The following is a 24,886-nucleotide window of genomic DNA, read 5'->3' on the forward strand; positions in this document are numbered from 1 at the left end:
ATTCAATTCAATAGGCTAGGCCAAAGTCAACGGGCTAAAGTCTTGGATAGGATAAAGCGGTTCTAGTAGTTAAGCGGAAAAGTCTCTGCACAAGTTCTTAGAAGTAATTTGTAGAAAGAAGAATCATATGTTGGGTCACAAGCTGATTCGGCCTGCGAGTTGCAAAAGTTCCAAACACTTTCACTGCGAGAGATAAGTACTCTAAGGGCCTCATCACGACCTCAGCGGTAACCCTTAAATCCGGCGGTAGCGCTATTACCGCTGGATTTAAGGGTCCGCCGAATCAGGGCCTCAGTGGATTTCAACCCAGCTCTGAGCTGGTGTGAAATCCGCCGTGAATTCGCGCTCATACCGCCGGCGGTATGAGCGCGAAATCATTGAGCCCAATGGGGAATGGGGCATTCCCGAATGGGCTCAATGGGGAATGGGGACTTCCAAGTCCGCCCAACTCGTGATCCCGTGCTATTAGCGCCGGGGGCTATGGCGGTCGCGCTAATAGTCCCCGCGCTAATACTGCCAGCGTTACCGCCAAGGTTGTGATGAGGCCCAAAGTCTTGTTTTACAGTACCTTACAATGAAGAAAAAGAGGCAGCTGATGACTTCTGTTCCTGGCAGTTCCTGCAGATCTCGCTGTTCCTGGGCCTCAGTCATAGGGACAAGAGGGAGGACGTCGGGGGACTCCTGCACTGCACTTGAACAGTCAAAAGCTCGCAACTGGCAAACTTCAATTTCAGTGGCTGTAAGTAAAGCACACAATCTGGTGTCCCTCTCCCTGGTTATACGGTTTCCTGCAGCACTCTGAGGAAAATGCAACCAGCTCCGAGATAGGGTGTTGAGGTGGCTAACTGTTGAGTTGATTGGTCCCACCAACTCAAAGGGAGAAGTCGTCCTTGCAGGGGCTTCTCTGTCGAGGTGAACTTGGCGATTTGGACCTGCAGCAGAGCTTCACCGGGCAAACCAATGGTCCAGGAGTTGCAGCAGCTGTCCTCTTTAAGCTCGTCTTTGGTTCTTTCGTTCCACTGGTCGACTCTGCCTTCCCAGCCAAGAGACTTGCCTTTTATTCAGTTCTCTCCCATTCATTCCAGCATAGCTGTCACTCACCCCGCAGGGTGGCTGTCTTTGCCTGACAGTCAGCCAGTCAATCACCACAGAGTGCATTTGGGTCTCCCAGGAGACTAGGCACAGGGAGATTCGGGCACCTCCCTCACATCCTGCCCAGCCCAGACACTCAGGCCCCAGAGGCGGTCTTCACTCCTGAGGCCTGCCAAAGTCGAATGAACAAAGAGACCAAACTAGGTTTGGCGCGCAGAGACAAACTCTAGAAGGACCTTTACAAAAAGAAATGGTGAAAAAGGAAGACCAAGACCTGTTTAAACAAAGGGGGCTGAGGCGCCATCTTGAAAAACATGGCTCCCGCGATTTAATTCTACCAGAGCTACGAATGGTTTGCGGTCGAGAAAAATCATGGTAGTTCATTGTAAAACAACTGCCACCAGCCATTCTAAGAGGAAAGGGTACCATTTGACTGCTACATGAGTATCTAGAGATAGGGGATACTAAGTAGCCCCTCTAGCACTCTACTCTAAGATAGGGTGTGCTGGGTCTAGGAATTTAAAAGACTAAAGTCAATTTCACTTTACTCACTCTGGGAAACAGTCGTTTATCTCAGAGAAGGTATTTTAACCTTGGAAAAGCCTTAAAGGCTTCCCAGTGCCACTGCACTGAGGGTGCTCTGTAACAGAAATGAAAAGATGATGCCTATGGAGTTGTTTAAACTCCATACCAAAGAAAATCAAGAGGTAAAATACATATCAAAATACATGAGGGAGTGGGAAAAAGGCCCACACTCTCTCCAGGTAAAACAATCAAGTCCTCAAAATCCAGCAAAGTTTCTGGGGGTCTCTAAGGTGAAGGGAATTGGCACATTTTGGAGAATTCTGACTAACAATTACCCCTCTTGTCCTGTGATAAAAACATCCACGTCATAATTTTGAACTTTTTTGACGACACTATTAAGATTCATAGGGGAGAGTTAATCAGGCATCTGAGCTATGAAGTCTCAAGGGAATGTCCACAAAAAACAGAGAAGACCATCCGAAAGAGGAGAGTAAAATCAATACAGCCACCCCTGGATAAAACCCCTTTGTCCAATATCATCACCACCACAGAAAGTCAGGGAGATTGCGTAGTCTCCTCTCCATCGCCAACTCGGGACCAGATGTGTTACTCTTGCAGAGGGTATGGCCACACCACGAGATATTGTCTGTTGAATGTCTTACCTCCTCATTTATTAACACCCAAGGAAAACGTCTAAGCCCCAATAAGATTAGGGAAACACAAGAAAAGAATCTTAGCCTGTCGTTTGGCACCATTCTTTGTGCAGAGAAAATACTATCGGAGACTATTCTCTTAGAAAGAAAAAAAGATCCCAGAATAAGGGCAAGAACTTCGGTCAGGAGTAACATCTATATGGTACTGTGAGGGGTCAGAAATGTGAGGTAGATAAGTAGATAGAGCTTTATCACAAGTAGCCATTTTATTAAATAATAAGGGTGAGAAAACGTCTCAATTTCCCTAACCTAACTAGGATTTCCCTGCCTGTCAAACAAAGACTAAAGGAAAACACTCTAATATCAAAAGGCATATATCCCTCACACTTATACATACAACATAATCATACAGGTATCATATGGCTGTTCAAACTCAAAAACATTATTATTATATTCAAGCGAACTTTGTAAACATGGATCCTTATAACCAGGGTCAGATCCCCTTCCACAGGATTAATGCAGGATTTTCCAAATACTTTCAATAATCAAGTTCTGCTCCAAATGCAATACAAAGTTCCTTTCAATCCAGGAGTCTTTCACTTGGCACTTGGATTGAGTTATTGCTAAACACGATTTATCACTCCTCTAAATGAATGTCCAAAGTTTCCACACACTCTTGCTTAATAAACCAAAACGACTTTGTCTTCACACTTCTAGTCAGTATGCAATACAACTTCTCTTCTTTGAAGAACAACTACTTTCACATTTCTTCTTTATAAACAACAATTTTTTGCCAGGATGGTTTTACCAAAGTTCATTCCAACACATTAGTGGACTTGCCACTTTCTTTCCACCTCTACCTTCCACCACACGCAGTACTTCAATGTCTTCTTCCTGGCCCACTAACCTGCCAGAACTAACCACTAATCGTCACTTTCCTGGGAACGTCAAGACCACGTGTCTTGATTCTCAGCATTGATCTTCATTGCTCTTGACCTCTTTCTTGTCCCTTTGCTACCATTGGCTACTTCATGGGTGTTTTCTTTGCCAGTGGTCTCCACCAGAGATACATACCAAAAGTACATTAGGGCACCTGGTAGGGGCGTAGAAGAAGGTTTTTGAGGGATGGTGAGAGGGTCAAAGGGATACTGCGTTCTCCCAAAATGGTCACTACTCTCAATGGGATCCTCCCTCCCCATGAGATCCTCCCGCTGAGAACCACCCCCAGGGGGACTATTGGGTAGCGGGCTCACCTCCCTTGCCTCATGGAAAGGGGCTCCCCCATCTAAATCAGCGACAATACCTTGGGTTTCGTCATAGTATATATTGTTTTACTTGCTTTTAGGATATCAATTTAATGCATAAGTGTTGCTAAATGTAGTATTTTTTTACTCACCTATGTGGGCAATATAGTGCTTTATAATCTCATGTTATGATAATTGTATTTAACGCAAACCTCTGATCTCTTTAGTCTGAGCCATACTGCTCAGCCTTGTTAACAAGTGAGAGTTTGGTCAGGCTTGTGTTAACCCTTTGCATTTTCATTAAGCTTGGCTTACCAGAAGCCTATAACAGTAGTGTTAGGGAGAATTTTCATTTTCTGTGCCAATTCCCCTCAACCCGAGAGTAACTCCCCTGACTCCCCCACCTCCCCCGCCAGCACTTTTGCCGACTCCGGGATTATTCTTTTGCTCAGACATGGGAACCCTGTTTCACTGCTTTTGTAATTTATTTTTATTTCAGTGGAGTCATGCTTTCCACAATGTATTTTGCTACAGGCATCTGTAATTGATTTTTGCAACATACAGAACCCTATGTGCGGTATTGCTGGGGAGACCCTTGGGCTTGACCTTTTTATTTTATTTTCCCATGAGAACACATGCTCTCCTAGGTAGTAGGATACTCTTCATCTTACTTACCTTTCCTTTTGTGGGATCAGCACACGCCACCTTAAATGGGGTGCTCAGGGGCTACACTAACTCCTTTGCTACTGCTCCTGGAACTTTATAGTTACAGTAACAAACTTAAATGGCTGGTGGTGGTGGATACATTTTTCTACCATATGTGCAACTCACTCACAGGCTGTTTTCCACAGTTGCAGTGAAGCACCCGTGGGTGACAATTTTCACAATGTTTTTGTTTGTGTGTTCCTTCTTGGCCCTTCTTCTATCATTCCAGGTGGGGGTGGGTCTTTTTTGAGGTTTGCCTTTGGTGGAATTCCTTTGTGAAGCTCGCCACGGTTCCAGTGGGTCTGCTGAGGCAGGAAGTGAGGGAGGGCCCCAAAACTTTGCTGGCCTTTGACTGTTGGTATGCCAGGCTGGAACCAGTTTGAACTGGGAGGCTGGCTGTCCTGAAATGACAGCCAGTCCCAGGGGATTGACAGCTCCACAGAACTGAATGAATGGGCTCCTGAAGCTATGAAAGCTAGAAAACTATGACCAGAGACGCCTGCAGCACCTCCAGAAGTACGGCTGAAGCACCACTGCTGTTCCGACCCCATTTTCACATAGACTGGGATGCTCCACCAAGGACAACTTTAAGCCGTCTCCCGATGTCCTGCGACCTTCCTGGGCTGCAGAAACCCAATACCCTGGGTACATCGACCATCTTGGAGTGCAACAGCTTGCCGTGATCAAATCGTGTGGACCTCCAGAAGCAAGAATCCTCTCCACACCTCCACCCCTCACCAGAGTAAAGGACCGAGTAAACAGGAAGATTCCAACCGGTGGTGATCATTCGCTCCTGTTGCTGATAATAAGGCTCCAAAACCGCAAACCAACGCTAGAGTACAACAAATCCTTTGCTGGCAAGTCCCTCTCTCAATTACTGGTGCAGGGTCCCATCCAGCGTCCCTCCTTTTGTCACCACGACCAAGGAACAGAAGACCGGATCTGTATTCGTGCTTCGGGAAGGTGTCCAGCTGTATCATCTTCATCACTTACCAGGTACTGTGGTGCTCTTGTTAAACTTACCTTGTGCCTATGTTGTTGGAGTGCTTTTTCTGCTATTTGGGTGTTCACCCAAATTCAGTCGCCCAGGTCTAACAGCTTGTGCACCAACAGGGAGGTTTCTCCAATGTCCCTGGGCCATTTTTGAATCCAACTAGCTTGTTGCTTAGCTGTACAGAGAAGATTCTTATCATAACTACTGCATACCCACTGACTTTGGCATTGCTTGTTCCCCAACAGAAAACCTTCCATTTCTATTCACTTTGCCATTGCTTGTTTTCCTCCTGATCTGAACTGAAGAACTATTTTCTAAACAGGGAAGGGCTGCCTAAGCCTTACAAGTGACTGATCAGAAATGTTTCAGTGTTACTTACTTGTTTATGTTGGTTTCTTCCATTCTTGACCTACCTACAACAAAGTATTGCTGAGTTATTTCAAGTAGTGCTTTTGCTTACCTATTTGAAGTCATTCATGATTGGTTGCAAGAGGATATTGTGATTTAATCACCTCCTTTATTTCTTCCTATTATCCTGATGTACGTTTTATGTTATTATTTGATACCTATTGCCTTTTGTATATAGAAAATAAATCACTATTTTTTATATAACTACATGTTTCTTTGGATCTTTGTATGTTATTTCTTTGTACTGATTTACAGCTTACATTCCTCCTCTGAAGATAAGCCTGGCTGTTGTGCCATTTTACCAAACCTGGATAGTACAGGCATATATTAGAAGTTGGGGCCCTGAAACCAAGGGGCATGTCTTGTAGAGTCTAACCATAATTAGACTTTAGAAAAAAACAGACCCAACAAGAAGTAGTTCTGAAAAACCATCTAACAGATGTCTTATGCCAGGCACCTGATTGAAAAATTCCTGGCTATAGTAAACATGGCAGCCTCTACATTGGATCTGAGTGATTTAGACTAGTGTACGTCCCTAGGCTCTACCTCTCACTTCCTTTGGGGGTGGTCTATGCTTAGAGTCTATGCTGAGAGTCAGCCCTACTGATGAACCAGTATAGTTGGTAATCTGAACCTTTGGCCAGCCCCTTTTTGCAGGGGTTCTTAATGGTCGCTGTTCTCTCACTTGGCTCTATTGTTCTCCAACTTGGAAAGAGGAGGCTTGCCAATCTGCTGAAGATGTTATCTCGCTGGTTTTAAGCTCTCACCTGGATGGCTGTGTGCAGTTGGGCATATCCCAGTTTGGGGTTTCAGCTCCTGGAAATCCAGTATGGGCTTCCTGCATGAATGCTCCTGCTGCCTTCACTCTTATTAGGATTTGAGCTGTTCATGCTAAAACTGTTTTTCCGGTTGTTTACCAGCAGGGTTTTCTGCCTTGCTGCTGGAAACTGCAGCTGCCTGGACAGGTTTTGGGAGACTAACACACTGCCTCAGCCTGTACTTACCCAGGTTGTTTAGCTGTACTGGAGCGGTTATCACATGTTAGGAAATCTTGTATCTCGCCTGCAGGGTTGTTTAGCAGCCATTGGCTCCTGGGTGAATGCAAGCTGGTTAGAATGCAAGGAAGACAAAACCAACGTCTTTATTTATTTTATTTATTGAATATTTATAAGGTGCAATATGCAGCAAAAGTGTATGCAGGCGCCACAAGTTGAAAAGTGGGGGGTGAGACCGGGGGGGCAGGGGATATAAAAACAAATAACGGTACTACGAGGCCTTGCAACATTCAGATTGTGCAAGTGCAGTGACAAGAAGTGCTGGGGGTGGTAGGGTGGAGGGTTTCGGTGATGTTGGGGGGAGCATGTATTGATGGTCGGAGAAGGGGAATAAGTGTAGGGGCATAAATGAAAAGGGGGTTAGGGGCTAGGCAAGTGCTAGGGGGAGTGAAGGGGGGGTAGGTGCAAGGGGTTGACATGGGTGGACCGACGACTAAGTGCGAGGGCAGGGTGTGGACCAGACTCAGGAGGGATGTCGATCCCACCAGGCTAGTCGGGGAGGGTGCCAGGAATGACAGTGCTAGTTATGGGTGTGCTGGAAGACTGGTCAGGGAGAGCCTGGCACTCTGTGAGACTCATTAGTGACCAGGCCACGGGTCAGAGCGGCAGGTGGGGGTGTTAGCAAGGGAACGAGGTAGAGAAGAGAAAGGTCTTGAGAAGCTTCTGGAACTTAAGCTGGTCCGGCTCAAGTCAGATGGGCAGGGAGGCCCTTTCAGAGGGAGGCACCTGCCGAAGAAAGAGCTCTTCCTCACCACTCTCTGCTTGGAAAAGTGTTTGATCTGCAGAGAGTTGGAGCTAGATGAGCGAAGGGCTCTAGTAGTAAGGTATTTTGGAAAAGAGAGTTGGATGTAGCAGGGTCCCAGGCCCCAGAAGGCCTTGTGGGTGAAACAGAGGGTCTTGATTTTGATCCTTGCAGCTGCCAGGAGCTAGTGGAGAGATGTAAGGGCTGGAGAGATGCCGTCCCTCAGCTTGAGGCCAAGGATAGGTCTTGCAGTGCTATTTTAGATTAGTTGAAGGGGGCAAAGAGAGGAAAGAGGTAGATTGTGGAAGATGCTGTTGCAGTAGACAAGCCCAGAGAGGACCAGAGCTCTGGAGACATTAAGTTTCTGGGGGAAGTTAAGGAAAGGGAGGATGCTTCTGAGGAGGTGAAGCTGGAAATGGGCCTTTTTGGCAAGGTCTGGGATGTGAGGGCTTAAAGGAGAGAGAGTAGTCAAAGATGACCCCCCCCACCCCAGGTTTTTTGCCTCACAGGAAGGTGAGGGGAGGGGACCCAATGAGGGCAGCCAGAGGGTGGGAGGGAAGCAGGGGTCCCAATGAGAAGGATCTCGGTCTTACTGGCATCAAGACAGAGATCATTAGACATGCACCATACCTGAATAGCAGTAAGTCGGTCAGGAATCAGAGAGGAGGAGGAGCAGGAAGAGAAGGGAAACTTGAATGAGAGCCGAGTTTCATCAGCATAACACTGGAAATGAGGGGAGAAGGAGGATATCAGGTGGGCCAGAGAGGGACAAGGTAGATGTTGAAGAGCCACGGCGACAGGATTGAGCCCTGAGGGACGCCACTGGAGGAGAGTGGGGTGGAGGAGAGGAAAGGGCCCAGTTGCACCTGGGAAGGACGATTAGAAAGGAAGGAGCTCAAGCAGTCCAGTGCCAGGCCCATTATACCAAGGGTGTCTTGGAGCCGCTTTGGGAGGGTGGCATGATTGAACGTGTTAAAGGCAGAGGACATATGCAGGAAGATGAGAGCAGGAGGAGATTACAATCAAGGTTTGCAAGCAGGTCATCACGGGTGTTCAGAAGAGCGGTTTCCATGCCTCTAGATGCTCTGAAGCCAGACTGGTGGTCATGGGGACAGGTTCAGTGTGGAGGGTCAATTGGGAGATGGCCAGCTTCTCCAAGAGTTTGCCCAGAAAAGGAGTAGTGGAAATTTGGCGATAGTAAGCCAGGCAGGAGGGGACAGCAGAAGGATTTTTTAGGAGAGGGTGCAAAAGGGAGTGCTTGGCTTGAGGGATAGTGGGAAGGAGCCAGTGGCAAATGAATGGTTACAGAAATCAGCCAAGACAGGAGCAAGTGAGGACATGTTGTTCTTGATAGTTCAGGAGGAGCAGGGCAGCACCTGTTTGGAGGAGACTTTCATAGAGTGCACAACTTTAGAGACCTCATCCAGTGCTATGGGCTAGAAGGAGGAGAGTATGAAGGGTGAGGGAGGCCAAGGGAGGCCTGAGAGCAGGGGGAAGGGATAGAGAGGGGGTAGAGGAGAGAGAGGACAGTATGTACTGGGTTTTGGTAGTGAAATGGGAGGCCAGTGCAGTGCAGAGGGCCTGGGATGGAAGGGGAGAGGTGGAAACTGCAGAAGGATTTGCAAGTTCCTTACAGACTGAACAATTCAGCTGAGTTGTTAGTGGTTCCAGAGAAGCGAGCTTGGATGTGGGCCTTCTTCTTGGAGCCGGTATTGCCTTTTAGCAGACAACAGGCCAATTTGTCAGTGGATGTGCCTGAAGTCTGCCACTTCCGTTCAGCAACTCTGCACTTGTGTTTCAGAAAGGCTGGGTCGGAATCATACCAGCTGTTGCACTTGGAGGCAGGCTTCAGGCGGATCCTCGTGATAGGGGCAACGGTGTCAAGGGTGTTAGAGATGGAGAGGTGAAGGTTAGCAAGGGCCGAGTTGGTGGGAGAGTCAATAGCAGGGGCGGGAGAGGGGATGAAAGTGGCAGCAAAAGTAGCAACTGACACTCGCTTCATCGGTCGAATGACGGAGAAGGAGGCTGGCAGTCTGGGCAGAGGCTTGGCCAGGGAGCTTGAGAGATCCAGGTGAGAGGGGAGGAGGGCATGATCCGACCAGGAGAGAGGTGTGGTGATCGGTTAGAGATAGGCTTGTCTGCTGAGATAAGAGCATCCAGGGTGTTTCTGGTGTGTCTGTCAGAGTGAGTCGGACCAGAGGGAAGAATGGTGAGGGAAAGGGAGTAGCAGAGGTTGCGGAAAAGTACAGTGGCTCCATTAGAAGAATCCAGATGAATGTTGAAATGTCTGAGGAGAAGCTTACAGGTGGAGGTCAAGAGAGACAAGGTGAGATCGGCCCAGTCAGAGAAGAAGAGGGAGAGCATGCCAGGGGGTCTGTAGATGTTGGCAAGAGTAAACAAGAAGGTAGGAGAAACAGCCACCCAGCAGACGAGGGATTCAAAGGATGAATAGCATTGGGTGGGTATGATGGTGGCCGGAACCCATTCTGGGAAAACAAGAGCCACCTCACCTCCAGACCCGTTAGGCCTGGGCTTGGAGAGAATTGTGTAGCTCTCAGGAAGAAGAGTGTCAAAGGCAGTGACAGAGCTGGCATTGAACCACGTCTCAGTGAGGGCGAGAACGTCAAGGTCAAAGTCTTCTAGAAGGAGGGAGATGTCAGAAGAGAACGGGTATGGAGGGTAGCGAAGTGAAGCTGGTTGTCCCCTTTGAAGGATTTCCGAGCAGGGGTACAGGGATGTGGTACACCCGTTGGTGGTGGTGAGAGGGCCAGGGAGGTGCCAGAGGGAGGAATTGCAGGAGAAGGAAGGAAGTTGATGAGTCAGAAGGCGGCTATCAAGAAGGAGGAGATTTGGCTGAGAGCCCTGGGCCATGACAGTGCCATTCTGATAGATATTAATGATGCACCTAGAGGATGGGAAGTGTGCCAAGAAAACTTCCCATCTGGTTCCACCGTTAATGGGCAAAGAAGAGAAATGGGAGAGGTTAGAGACCATATGGGGAGTCCATAGGTCAGGTGAGGGGATAACAAAGAGGATGTCAGTGATAGTCTACCTGGAGGAAGCAATGACATAGGTATCAGCAATGGGCAGGCCTGGTTTGGAGGCCAGGAGTGCTTTATTAAACGTTCTCCTTTCAGGCTTCGAATGAGAGGTAGGATGGGCGATAGAGTAGCAGTTGGAGTAGATAGGGGAGACAGAGAGCACCATGAAAGCGGCTGGGTCCCAGGTTTCTCCGTCCATCTCTACTATGGATGTTTTGCCACCATGTTTGGCTGTCTTTCCATCTCCGGTCTGTAAACAATCTAGGAGCAGCTTCCCTTTCCATGGACCTTCTAATTAGTGCCAGATGACATTCAGGTTCCTTCAAGCAAAAAACCCTAAAAAAGATAATTCCCTTCTTACCCTCCGATCTTAGAGGGTCAGTGGTTTCATCTCCAAGTATGGCAATTCTGGATTATTGGTACGCAACCTAGTTGGCTCAGCCCAAATACCATCTAAAAAGATTACAAACTGTACAAAACTCAGCAGTCCGGCTCGTTGACGGTTTAGTTATCCCAGGTTTATCCAAATTTTGCCAAGCTTAACTGGTTTCCAGTCGAGAGTAGGATCAAGTTCAAGGCTCTTTGCTTGGTGCATCATGCACTACATGGTCAAGGAGCCCTGTATCTCTGAAAAGATTGTTCCTTATGTACCTGTTAGAAACCTTCGCTCAGTAAATCATCTTCTTTTTGTCGAACGGGTTAAGAAGGTAACTGTTGGCGGTAGCATTTTTTTTTAAGTCGCCGCCTCCTTGCACTGGAACTCTCTTCCTCTGCTACTTAGGTCAAAAGATGACTACCTCATATTTGGTAAGGCTCTAAAAACATTTCTCTATCCTAAATAGTAGAACTGTGCACATTAAACTTGTGTAGCCTGTCTAGATGATTTGCTTCTCTTGGGTTTATCTCGCTTTAGCGCCAAGATACCTTTGGGTAATAGTAGCGCTATATCAAATAATTATAGCATTCGTTTTGTGTTTTCCCTCCAAAAACATCTATGGACACGTCCACATTTCTGCTGTTGTTTTGAACCTCTCCTGACTTTTGAAGGCAAGTGAAGCATTTTTGCTTTACTTTACTTACCTTGCTTAGCTCATCTGTTTGGAAGGGTGGAGGGTGGGGACACTAATCATTTCCTATGGCTATCACTGCAGGGGGACTCTGCCTCCCATTACCAAATGTATTGTTTGTTTTACATTGCGCACATCACCTTACAATGAAATGTGTTAGTAATATTATGTATCCCTTTCTCACTTGTTTTCAGTAACTGTCTAGTTGTTTGCATATTGTGTTCAGGACGGGTTGGTGGCAGCATAAATTTCTCTACCATGTTTAACTTTCTCGTGTGTAGCTTTGCATTTTACCACATAATGCCTCTCCGAGTAGCACAGCCTTTAAAATGGCCATGCTACGAGATTTCATCTAATCTTTTGGCCTTCTTCTTGCCCCCTCAGTGGCGGATGTACAATATATGGTAAACCCCTTCCTGGGCAGAGCCTTGGCAAAGCAGTGGTATGTGTTTGTGGCTGAATATGGGGTCTGGGACTGTCTGGTCAGAGTCCACATCCTGGCGAAAGCGTGTCTGTTATTGGGCAGATGCGGTGGCCAGAGGCTGTCCATGATTGGACCCATTCACTTTGTGTGGTGCAGATCTCTACCACTGAAAGGCTCAGGGGTGAATCCAGCTAAAATTTAGGATAAAAGGAAGACTCCTGCAGCCATTCTTCAGAACGTCATTGGTGCAAAGACCCCTTTGAAGAGGATCATCCTACTGAATACCTGGAACTCATTGTTGCATCCAACCAACATTGTCTTCAATTGTCTTGGTGAAGCCTATTAGGAGATTTTCTTTTAAGCTGTAAACATAACATTCCTTTCATAGATCGAAAATTGATCAGTCCCTAAGACTGTCGGTGGTGAGAAACTAAGGGCCTCATTACAAGTACAGCGATTCAGGAAATAATGGCTGTAATGCATCGGTTACCACTGAATTGCTGTTGCAGTGGCATACTGCCATACTACAGCTTTGGTGGTGAGGTGGATGAAAAACGCCCAGCAAAATGCTGGAGGTAATTCTGCTGACTTACAGCCAAAAATCAACAAAATTGGTAGACTTGCCGCAAGCTGCAAATCTGCCAAAATCCTATGGACTCCATGAAAGGGGACTAACACTGCATACCGCCACTTGGAATCCAGCGATAATTACGCTCGACCAAGTGGTGGTAATGGTAATTCCGTTTGGCAGGTTTCCAGCAGATTTAGCACCAGAATACCGCCAAACCTGTAATGAGGCCCTATGCCTCTCTGTGAATTTATTATATTTTTACAAATGCACACATGCCCTTCAAGTGACCTGCGGTTAGAATACTCTGGGCCCAGTAAACATTCAGGTGCCTGAATGTCTGTTGCTGGGCAGATGTTGCGGCCCATGACTGCAATGGTTAGATAGCCACTGCCTGTTTGAATGGTGCAGATCCTTAACATTGGTGGGTCCACTAGGAGTCTAACAATGTTGTCGTTTTCTTTCTTAAGTGGCGGGGGCTTTGCCTGCAGACTTTTCTCCTAGGAACCACAACTGCAACTTTATGCATCCAAATTATTTTTTTTCCTCTGTAATCTTACTTCTACGACTACCTCTGCAATGATACTCATGCTGATCTGCTCTAGTGGGGTCAATTGGCAACATCAACCCGAGGACTACCTGTTCTGCAACTCCCCTTGGAACTTCATAACCCATTCCCAGGTGTAAAGTCCTAAAACTTAAAGTGGGGGGACTTGACTTAAACACGATGGGATGTGACGTCGCCAGAAATTAGCATACCAAAGTGAAATATGCACATTTTATTAAATTGGCTTTGCATAACCACCCAAATTAAACAGGACGAATGGAGTTTGCCTTTCATAAAATCAACACACACACAAAACCAAGACAGGATATTTTCTTCTGATAGTGTTTTTGAAAATGTTAAAAGGTGTGCATGTTTTAAACTCGAAGAACCAATACAAATGTGTTCCTGGGACCTGGAGCCTTAGGGCTGGTCATTTTAATAGATTTGTTCATAAGTCTTATATTAATTCCGAGGAGTTTTGGGCAAGACTATCTTCTGGGAATGGGTCGGCTTTATCAATTGAGGTTGTAAGGTGCTTAAGGGAACTGAAGTTAGTTTTAGACTGAATTGTTAATAGTGATTTGTATTCCTGTGTTTTTTCTTTTTTTTGTGCATTTTATTCAAGATGCTTCTGTTGTTTTTATAATATGTAAATTTCTGTTGGTTTGCGTATTGTTATTTTTTGTTGAAATGTGTTAAAAGTCAAATTGGCTATTGCACAATACATTTTTTTAAAAAAATAAATAAATAAATAAAATGTTTTTCTTGAGACTTGCAGTACCGACATGGCATATTTCACCTTTAGTTGTTTTGTTATTTTTCATCAGGCTATATAGTGCAGTGATGAAGTATCCGGCCTAGACTACGGTTTGATCCGAGAGGTCTGCTTTAATTCATAAATTCAAAGAGGACATCCAATGTTTTTCTATTAGCTAGGGGGGACTGAGTCCACCCTCTGAATAAAGTGGGTGGACACCGTCCCCCGCGTGTACCCTCGACTTGAGCCCTGCTCATTCCCCATTTCCCCCCAAAACAATGGAGCTTCCAATGCGCTTTTTCCTGTTGGTTTCTATGAACAAAACCTACATTGTTGAATACTTGTTTAGGTTGTTAACTTATGTCCATATAAAATATGGGAAAGCCTCCTATAGTGGAGTGCACACAGCTAGCTACATGGGGTGACATTGGGAAAATGGGGTACACGCGTGTACCTTGACCATGAGGAACTTGGGGTTCTCTGCAAGCAAATACAGTATCTCTGTTGAGTACTCAGAGTAGGACTCGTCAGGGAAGTCCATAAACTAGTTGGGGAAAGGGTGAAAAACAGAGGGACATCTCATCAGAGTAAAACAGTAGGCCTTCTGTCTTAAAGTCATCTGCATTAGCCATCTGGTGTTGTCCAACAGACAATGGCTAGGGTTGTAAGCTCCTTTTGTTATGTGATGTTCATATGGAGATAGGGGCTGGATGGGTTATCATCTTTAGTTTTACAGCACATAGGATACCTGGTATTAAGCTGGGTTTTTTTGACACAGCCATGTAGGAGGGTTCCGAGAGGCCACCCTATTTTAATGAAAATGGAAAAGACACTTAAGTCTCGCCAAACTCAATCAAGGTAGGTGAGAGCAATGAGGCAATGGTATAATAAGACACATAAGGAGCACTCAAATATATCCCATTAGACAGCAAATATAAAAATATGCCAATTTATTAGGCCCCCAACACAGTAATGAAAACAACAAGTAAGTAATACTACTAAATCAACACTATAAACATATATACATTCACTGCTGGAGATCCCACTAAGGAACACCCACACTTTACTTTTAAGACAGTGGAAAGTTATTGCATTTTGAAAAACTGTATGCAGTAAAGGTACGTGAAAAATAGTTAAGCAATGCAAAGCAACTGCAATTCAAGGAAAAACAATGGAAACAAGGCCCCTAACACTTAAAAAGTAATTCCATGGTATGGAAAGTAGGCTTAGGGCCCTTAAGAGTCACAAGCCTCCATAAAATACCTTTTGTAGAAAATCAGAGGTCTTTAAAGTGGAGAAACAAGTAGTGGCAAAACCAATAGGCAAATAAGATGTTCCAGTAATAAAAGGACAAAGGTAGGTTCGAAAGATTATGGGTCCTCTCCCAATGCCACCACTCTTGAGAAAGCTCAGGGGGAGATCCTTTGTCAGAACTCCACCTATAAGGAGCAGGCAAAGGAGAGGTAGCGTGAGGACTTCGCAACTGCACAACCCTTTGACGTAGAGGTGAAAAACAGCTATGCAGGCCTACCCTGCCCCACCTCCTTATTCAGATTCCACTTGAACCCATCCCTAGGTTTCCTAGATTAGTTTAGCCCCCTTATTTTGATTGTTGTTTCCGAGGCTGGGGGCCCTGGGGTGTGAGTGAAATGGTCATTTATGGGTTTGATCCAGTTAGGTGAGGGTTCCCAGCTCTGACAAGATGGTTCCTGATTCGGAGTAGCTGGACGAACCAGGTACTGAAAGATGCAGACCACCACAAGTCACAAAATGATAGGAGAACCACAGGACCAAAAAACTGCCCCAAAAATGCCCCCTTCAAGATGGAGTGAAGCCGATGCAGCTCGACTGTTCTTATGCACAAGCTGGTGATCTGCAAAGTTCCAAGCTGAACGCTAGAATGGCAACCAATGGAGGACAGAGGATGCCCTAGCTGGAGCTGGTCAGTCCATGGATGTTTCTGGGACACTTCTGAAGGCTCTAGGAGCCCAGATCTTCTTACAGGGGTCTGGGCTAATTGGACCCATTAGACCAAAGACCAAAGCACCCACAGGGATCTTAAGGAGATCGATCCAGAGAAACAGGGCTTCATCAAGACATGGCTGTAGGCAATGCTGAATATCTTCATCTTCTGGTCTTCAGCAGGCTGCGACTCTCTGTAGGGTTCTTGGCTATAACGGATCTGAAGAACGACACTGCAGGGCTCCTCCTTTTATTCCAAAACCGAGTCAAGGTCACCACGGGTAAGGTCACCAATGGTAAGGATCTGAACCATTCAAACTGGCAAGGGCAGTGCAATCATTGACAGCCTCTTGCTCCACACCTGCCCAGCTATAGATATAGTGTGGATTGGAACTAAACAGTCACAGCTACCAAATCCTGCCAGATGTTTACACCACCACTTTTCCCGGGAAACTCAAGGCTTTTTCCATGCAGAGGGCTTCCTTTGTATGGTGTCTCCTGATCTGTGGGGGTTCAGAAGAAATCCAATAGGACAAAATGGCCAGAGGACCAGTGCATTTGTTACTTAAAATGTCATTATACAAGAAAATGCAAAAGTGCACGGGATGAAAATGAAAAACATGGCAGAAAAATATTTGCTGCCACCAGCCAGTTTTGCACTTAAATGGAAAAATTGTTACCAAAAGAACAAAGAAAGGGGATACAGAGTAGCTCTGCCACACTTCATTGTAAGTTGATGTATGTGGCAAAAAGGCAAAAAACAAAGAATCTTGCACAGGAAGACAGGATCTCCCTTGTATGTTTACGGAATAACAAGTGCCCCCAAAACAGATGAGCTACGCGAGAGAAGTGAATCAAAAAGGTTTACTTTCCTGCAAAAGTCAGATCAAGAATCAAATCATAGCAAAAAGTTGGGAGTTCCACTGATGTCAAAGGATGGAAAACTGCAAAAAGAAAATCTTTCCTAGCACCTGGCATGAAGAAGGATTGTCAGTTGACTATTTTTTATATGGGGACTATGTACAATTGGGACCAACATAAATACAAAACCAGAAACTCCCCACTAGAAGAAATAATAATTGGGATGATCTTCTCCCAAAAGAACGTCTCTCCTGTTGGGGCAGGTAGTTTTGTCTTCGCCCCTTGGAGCCAATGTCAGGCTCTACACATTTCCTAGGAGGTGGCTTAATCTCCCCTCCTCTGATGCAATGGCTTACGAGTGTTGCAATCTCTCTCAATTTGTATAAGCTAGTCGCAGGCTTTCTGGGGTCCATACCTCACGACAAACTCTTTCATCAAGTCTAGCAAGTATACTGGTCAGTGGTTGTAGGCAAAATGAGGTAGAGAGGGATCCATGGACAGACTGAGTGCACCCTGGATTTCTTGCCCTGATCTCTCTGACATGACTGCAATCCCCCCTGTTCCAGTCTCATTCCTCGTCCCATTGTTGGATACTGCCTAGGGCTGACACAGCCCACTGAAGCCTGCCTTTTCTTGTTACGTGTGCCCTGACCTTCCAAACACTATACTTCAATATTTGATCTTCTTTGCTTTTCTCCTACCATCTCCATACCGCTCCATGCACCCGATTAGTCAGTCCCAGGCCCTGATGTCTGCACCCCATCTTGGCCCCTGGGTTCCACCAGATCTTCTATCTTCTACCACCTTCCATCTGCATCGAATCTTGTCTCCTCGTCCTGGACATGTACTGTTACGATCTAACTAACTCCACTTCTTTAATCTCATTCTCAGTTCCCTTTCCCTTCAACCTCTTCCTTCCAGGCAATTTGTTCTGCCACCTCTCACCTTTAGATGTTATAGGCTTTGCCGAGGTCTCCGTTACTGCCACCTCCTCACTCTCCACTCTGGATGTTAACCCTCCTCCTTGATCTCTTCTAATCCCACCACCTCCTCCTGTTAACTCAGCACTTGTCATCTCCCAGCTCTGTGATCTCTTCATACTGTCTGTGTCGGGGAGGGGTATTACACTAATGGACTCCATCTTTGAGTGCTAATTGAGTGAGTGCTGGGAATGGCTAGCCTCTCAGAGCTGGGGCTGCTTTGGGCTAAGGGAGTTGCACCAAGCCTATATCTGGCCGGTCTATCATCTCCGTTTTCAGATTTGATTATCTGACCTTCCTTGAGGGTACTGGGCTAAGTTCTGCAGTGTTGCCAGTGTGCGAATGACAGGCTAGAAAGAAAGTGTGATTCTACTGACAGTGAACACTGGAGTTGTAACACTACCGCTCAAGTACCTTTTTCAGTATTCAGGAAGCTGCAAGATGAAACATTTGTTGCAGGTCCCACAAACCTTTAAACAAAACTCCTTTGAAGTGCTGGTTGAAGTGGCAACAGTAGCACTGAACCCGCTTCTTTCATCAATGACACAGAAAAGTTCTCCCTTAAAAAAAAAGCCTTCATTTCCATTATTAGAGACTCAGGTCTGGCAAGGTAGAGCTTTGGGCTCCCTTCACTGGGGAGCAGGAGCCTTTACACAAGTCTGCACACTATTAGAAGAGTTTACGAAAGGTTTTCAGTTGCTAGGGCTGTTTTTATCTGATGGGACTATGGGGAGGCGCTGGACTCTTGGGACTAGCTTGTGGTGAGCCAATATGACTAACTTCTGCATGTGCACAGGATCATAGCAAAGTGACAAGGGGATCATCTCCAGGCCCAACATCCACTGGCTCAGAGTGTCACTCAGCACCCCACGTAACTGAACTGGTGGTTTCCAGAACCACAATGGGGACTTCGGCACTTGTGATAATGTTGCACAGAAGAAGCCCGGAAGGTTTTTGTCCCCTTCACTAATATGTTGTCTAGGGCAAATGAAGCTAGAACGCTTCACTCCTCTGATAAGGAGAAATATTCAGTGGAGGTCTAGAGTGCATGGAGCTACCGGTAACACGTGGAGTGGCTGATACTCGTACTTGGTATGTCGAGTTCTGCTACATGCGGCAGATGGGGGTATTCTTTCTTTGAGGGAACAGTGTTTCCTTCACCAAAAAGCATTTGATGTTGGAGAAAATATCAATTTGCTACCTTTTTGGGTTTAAGGACACTACTAGCTTATCTGGTCTGAAGCTTGTGGTTTTGCCACTCTCCGATCGACCTACAGGTTTAGGGTGGATTTGGCAATTTAAACTTGCAACGATCCGTGCTAAAGACACGAAATATAATGATTGTTTAGTAGACTGCGAGTGGAAAGATTATGGAAATTCGGTCAAATTATACATAAAGTGATCTAGAGAAACGAAAGCTATCCCCTGTTCTTAAAGCTTGCATCACTAAAAGGTACAGTTCATATCCTGCAGCCTTTGCCAAATGCCTTCCCTTTAACCAAAGGGTTTGCACACTGAGCATTAGGCATCCCAATCTCCTGTACCTTGCACAGGTGCTTGATTTTGACCCCAGGCACCAGGTTTGATGGTTCTTCCTCAATGAAAAGGTTCTTCTGTGCTTTCTCTGGATCTTCCTCATCCTCCTTTTCTTTCACCAGGTTCGTACTGGGAGTCCCACACCAGTATGAAGGCTGAAAAGAGAGAGGGAAATAGTTAGGTACTGGAAGAAAAAACAGGGCCAACTTGCTGCTACCGATGTGAAATAGGCCATTGGTCTCGGTAACAATGTGCTAAATTCGCTTCTGGAGCATTACATTTTCCAAATATAACAATAACATCCAATAGATAAAAAAATCATAGAATTGAGGTAGAGAAAAGGGGTGCAGAGAATAAACAAAGACGGAAATCAGCAAGAAAGAGGGGGATGAGAGAGTGCACACACGAGAGAGAGAGCAGGGAGAGACCAGGGGAAAGAGAGAGAGCGGGAGAGAGTGTTGGGGGGGAAGAGCTGAAGGGAAAGAGGGGTAGAGGGGGAGAGATATTGTGAGGGAAAAAGCAGGGAGCTGGACATCAGGAGAAAACCCAAGTTTCACGACAGAGGAATTGGATCATGCAATCATGGTGAACATCATGTATTAGGGTGATGGGGGATGACATGGAAATAGTACGTGAAACGAAAAATTTGGGGGAAGCTGGGGATGGAGCGTCAAAACAAACAAAGGTAAAAGAGCTGAGAGAGGTCAGAGTAGGATACATCACTGGAGAATATACTATTCAAGGTGTCCGTTTTTGCGAGAGCAGAACTGAAAGGTTTACTTGCAGTGGACAGCTTGTTAAGAAGACACGAAAGAGAATAACAGCAATAAGACAGATGAGGAAGCAAAGAAAGAGGAGTGAACAATATCTTGTTAAAGAGTAAATGTAAGGAAAAAGACAAAGAACAAACACAAACGGGGTCAGGAAATATTATATAGAAGGGGGTGAATGAGAGACAAGGAGAGGGGAGAATAGTAGGATGGATAGGAGATGATTGATAAAATGGCAGAGATAATGATAAAAGAAGAATAATGATGTAGAAGATGAAGTGATAGAGCAGTAAGTAGGAGAAGCAAACAAAAAAAAAAAAGAGTGCAAAATTACGAGATCAAAGCACACCCTAGAATCAATGATGGACAAACACTGGGCTCACAAAGGACCTCTATATTCACATCCCGACAGCAGGTATATACGTTTCTGGGCAAACCTTACAAAGAAGGGTTAGGGGATCATTTTCATAAATTATTATTATTTTGTAAGCATATTTACTAACAATGAATACAAAAATAGAAAAAAACATTAGAAAATTGGGTACATTTATCACAAGCCATAAATTTGTATTTGGAAATCATCGGTTTTGGACTGGAGTTTCAAAATTACATGCTTAAGCTCTGTTTCAGGTAAAAAAATAAAATGTGATCATTGGCAATACTGCAGAACAAATGTATGCATTATCAGGACTTATCTACTGTATAGCATACTAATGGTTTATTTAGAGTGCTGACTTTGGCTTGCACAGGTCGAGGATTCACCATCCAATGGCACAACTGGCTGTGACTAGTTACACGCTTTATTGCCCCAAGAGAGAATGCTGTTAGGATTTGATCTACCCTGTTGACGGTCACGTGCAACCAACTGCAGAACACAGGCCTCTTGAAAAACGTTCCCTGAAAGAAGAAGTAGTCATGATCAACCTACAGATATCCAAAAACTAGCTCTGAGTGGCACAAGAGAACTGTGGAGGGGTGTGTGTACGGGATGAGGGGAATACCAAGACCACCTGTCATTTAGCAGTCTACGCAAGGACAGGTCAGAAGGTCAAGGTTGAGACCAGCAGCATCAGCCCATGTTAGATTCTGATCCCGAAGAGACAGAAGGTACACCACACCAGAAGGATTTTCTTAGACACTGCGTGTAGGGGTCGTGAAGACCAATCCTCCTATTGATTGCAGGGTTTCTCGGTTCATGGCATGACACTACAGGGGTAAGAATGACAGAGCAGAGCCAACCCCAGCTGTTTAGATCCATTTTCAAAAATCAGCCCTATAGACAGGTTCTAAGAGGCCACCCTAATCTGCAAAATAGGTAAAGACATTAATGTCTAGCCAAAATCTATCAAAGTAGTGTGATTGCGCAGTAAGGCTTGGACATAGGAGAGTGCGAGAGTGGTGAAGGGTTCAGTTAAGCACACACAGAACACTCTTGATAACACACGTTATGCACAATGTAAAATGTAAAATAAATACAATTACTTATTTAGGCCTTAGACAAACTCGTAGCAATGCAATTAAAAACAACAGGCAGGTAAATCAGTAAACATACTCTACTTTTATATACACATTCACTTGTGGGGTGCTCTGGCCACAAAGAACCAGCAGTTTACTTCTGAACACCGTAAGAACAGCAAAAGAACACTGTAGTGTAGCAAAGTAAGTGAAGAAAAGAGAATGCAAGTGATACATCCAATTTGAGAAGAAATATGTAAGAAGAAAGGAGTTAAAATACCATACACAATCTTGTAATTATAAGATTCTGAACTTTAAAAGTAATTCCCTTGCTAGAGGAGATGGGGCCCAGTGCCTTTACAGTCACAGATCCGCATAAAACCCTTTGCAGGATGCTAGAAGTCTTTAAAGCAAACTGAACAAGATATTGCAAAACCAATTGGCAGTTTGTGTTTTTGAAGACCAATAAGAGTCAAGTTATTAGGAGATTCTCTCCCAATCCCACCACCTCATGGAAAGACCAGGGAAGATCCTTGACGAGACCTCCACCATCAGGCAAGGGAGAGGTAGGGTAAAGACTTTACACCGGTTAAACCGAATAGCTGTATAGGGGGTAGAAGCCGGTATGGCATCTCACCTCCTGTATTCAGAAACTACATTAGAGGTCCCTAAAATTGCTAGTCCCCCATGCTTTGTCTCTTGGCTCCTTTGGAGGGGATATATGGCTTGTTGGTGAAGAGGTTACTTTCGTCATCAGGATTTATGTCTGACTCGTCGGCAGTTCCACACTCTGGCGAAACCATCCTGGCACTGGACAGTTGGATAACCCTAGCATGATAAATGACCACTGTGTTGTCGACTACCTCGGAAGACCCCAAGGACACGATGCAGGCAGAAATCAACAATGGTCACCCCAATCAAACAGTGACAAAACCAGAAAAGCACTATCTTCCTTTAATGTTTCAACACTAACCTGTCTCGTGCAGCAACCAACAAGGGAAATGGAGAGCCCCCTGAGGCCCCTAACACCTCCCTCCACCCTAAGAGGGAAACGAAGGGTTGTGCAAGGGATCCCAGGGAAACCCTCCTGGGGGGAAAAACCCTGCTGGAACGGATGTGGAGCTGGTTCGGTCGCGTTATCCGCTGGCTGCAGCTCCTCAAGATTATAGGACTCACTGGATCTGGTCACAGAATCTCGGCAAAGTCCGGATTCTAGATAAGTAAACAAGAGATGAGCGAAGGAACTAGATACGAGAGGAATCAATGTAATGGTTGGTGGTGTACCTAACGTGTCTGGAAGGGGAGGCTACCGGAGCTTCCTGTAGACTCGTGGGCAGCGGAACGGGATGACTGGGCAGAAAGGCAAGGCTGTAGGAAAGAGCAGGAAGGAAAGGTAAGCATAGGAATAAGGTATAGAGTAATAAACACCCTAGTTGCAAACTCACGTAGCGTCTGTAGAGAGAAGCGACGCACTGAGCTTCGGCTCTGCTGTGCCATATCCAGAATCCATGGGAGAACGAGATGATGTCAGAGGACGTCTGCCATGCGAGCGTGAAAACACTGCACCGTAACCCAGAGGATGAGGAGCCATCTTGGAAGAAGGGGAAACGGAGAGTGCTCGCAATCTCCAGCGTTGCCACAGGGAACGCCGGTGCCAGCGAGCCGTGACAATTCCTTCCAGCTTTCGTCAGGAATCCGCAGAGAGCACATAAGAATACAAGTGTTTTAATTACTTCCTTTAACTACCTCTCTTCTCCCCAACCAGTTTCGGAAATAATCCAATACCTGTGATCCTCCACGATGTGCCAGCTGGATTTATTGTAATTTCAAAAGGAATTGATCCAAAAGTGTTCTTTTAAAGAGTGACTTCAGAAAAAGTGGCGAGGCTTTTCTTTCATTGAAGAAAACATTCTACTAACTTTCACTAAACTAGCTATTTATGTATTAGAGTTCCAAAACATGTTTTCAGAAACAAAGTGCTTTTGGAGAATTAAAACAACCCTCTCTCTTTCTAGTCACTTTTCTTCCACAGTAGTCATGCTTAGCTGAACACACATATGATATATATGTGCTATCTTCTTTATTTGTATTGTATATTTGATGCAACCTCTTTATTTAAAAAAGAAATATGCATAGGCTTTCACTTACTTTCCATGCTCCTTACTGCACGTAGAAATTTGTTTGCGTTCAGTCCTGTATGAGAAACTGTCTTTATTCGTTTTCCTTGTTTTAAATTCCTTATCTCCACTCACCACTGCTAGGATTACTTACCTGTAATCTTCATTACTCCCAGCCCTACTCTTACTCTTACTTGTCGCAGTACTTACTTTTGATACCCTGCCGCCGACCCAGGAACCCTTCTTAATTTTCTTTCCTTTTGCAGTGTAATACCCCCTCCTTACCCACATGCCCCAGTTCACAATAACCAAGCCAGATCAAAGAACCCTCCTCATAGGGAGGGAGAGGAGGGTCGTCAGTACTGTTACGATGAAGAGTAGGACTAGGAGTAATGAAGATTACCAGTAAGTAATCACAGCATTACCTCCACGTCCCTCTTCCTCATCCGAGTACTTACCTCTGAGGTATACCAAAGCATAACCAACACAGAGAGATCCTAAATAAACACAGAGACAAATGTGCTGCAACACAACAGCATTCCAACCCCCAGAGAATCACATGCAAACAGACAAATCCCAACCCCAAAAGAGCCAACCCTGTGGTGAGAAACGTCCAACCGATAGGATGAGAAACGTAAACTGGTCCCCCAGGTAGTAGCCCCACAAGACCCCTTCAGACAGGGTCACAGAGTACGCGGCCTCTCCGGGGCCCGGGCACCCCCTGGGAAACGCTATTTTCATGAAAGCCCCTAGTTTTAGAACGGGTAAACCAAATGTTGGAGCCCCTGCCTGCAGAAACACCCCAAGAGCAACCGCCCAGGAAGCCGCCAGCCCCATGCAGAACAAACCTGGACACAGACATGCATAATTACGAAGCCAGTTCTTATATCTAGTAGAAGCATGGGCAATCATTCTCTTTTTGTCATGTCACGTGTTCATTAAGGCATTCTTAATTGAGGTACACTGTTTACGATATTGTTTCTTATCATGATGTATGGAAATATCAAAGATGTTATTGTGATTTATCAGTACCTCTCTAACCCTGCAACGCAAATGCAATGTTTGATCCAGCATTTTCATGAAGCTGGACAGGTCCCAATGATTTTTGACAAGCCACTCCAACAGGGCAGCGTGATTATAGTATGTAAATGAGCAGATGTAGTTTAAAATCCACTAAGAAATTGTCCAGAAAAATGAGTGCCGGATTCTTAAGACTAAAGACAGGCGGATCAAAATGTGAATGTGCTTTTGGGACCCGCTTGCGACATACTGTCAGCTTAAACCCCATAGACTGCAAAAGTCAAGTACATGTACATAACAGTGAAACAGACGCGGGTGAGGCAAGCTCAATTGGAACCCAATTAGAGGCACTATTCCACTTGG

The 24,886-nt window shown here is 45.4% G+C and overlaps 1 protein-coding gene across 6 annotated transcripts in view; it reads right to left on the reverse strand.

Annotated features, from left to right (window-relative positions):
* Positions 1 to 24,886, reverse strand: part of ABCA3 (ATP binding cassette subfamily A member 3) — a 1,774,001-nt gene that overhangs the window by 930,687 nt on the left and 818,428 nt on the right. For all 6 annotated transcript variants that reach the window (XM_069646922.1, XM_069646923.1, XM_069646920.1 and 3 more), the window contains one exon: positions 19,170 to 19,316. In XM_069646922.1, coding sequence (XP_069503023.1) covers positions 19,170 to 19,316 — 147 coding nt within the window. The remainder of the gene's footprint in view (positions 1 to 19,169; positions 19,317 to 24,886) is intronic.

The sequence above is a fragment of the Ambystoma mexicanum genome, chromosome 2q, assembly GCF_040938575.1.
Source record: "Ambystoma mexicanum isolate Mex_15411 chromosome 2q, UKY_AmexF1_1, whole genome shotgun sequence".
Classification (NCBI taxonomy): domain Eukaryota; kingdom Metazoa; phylum Chordata; class Amphibia; order Caudata; family Ambystomatidae; genus Ambystoma; species Ambystoma mexicanum.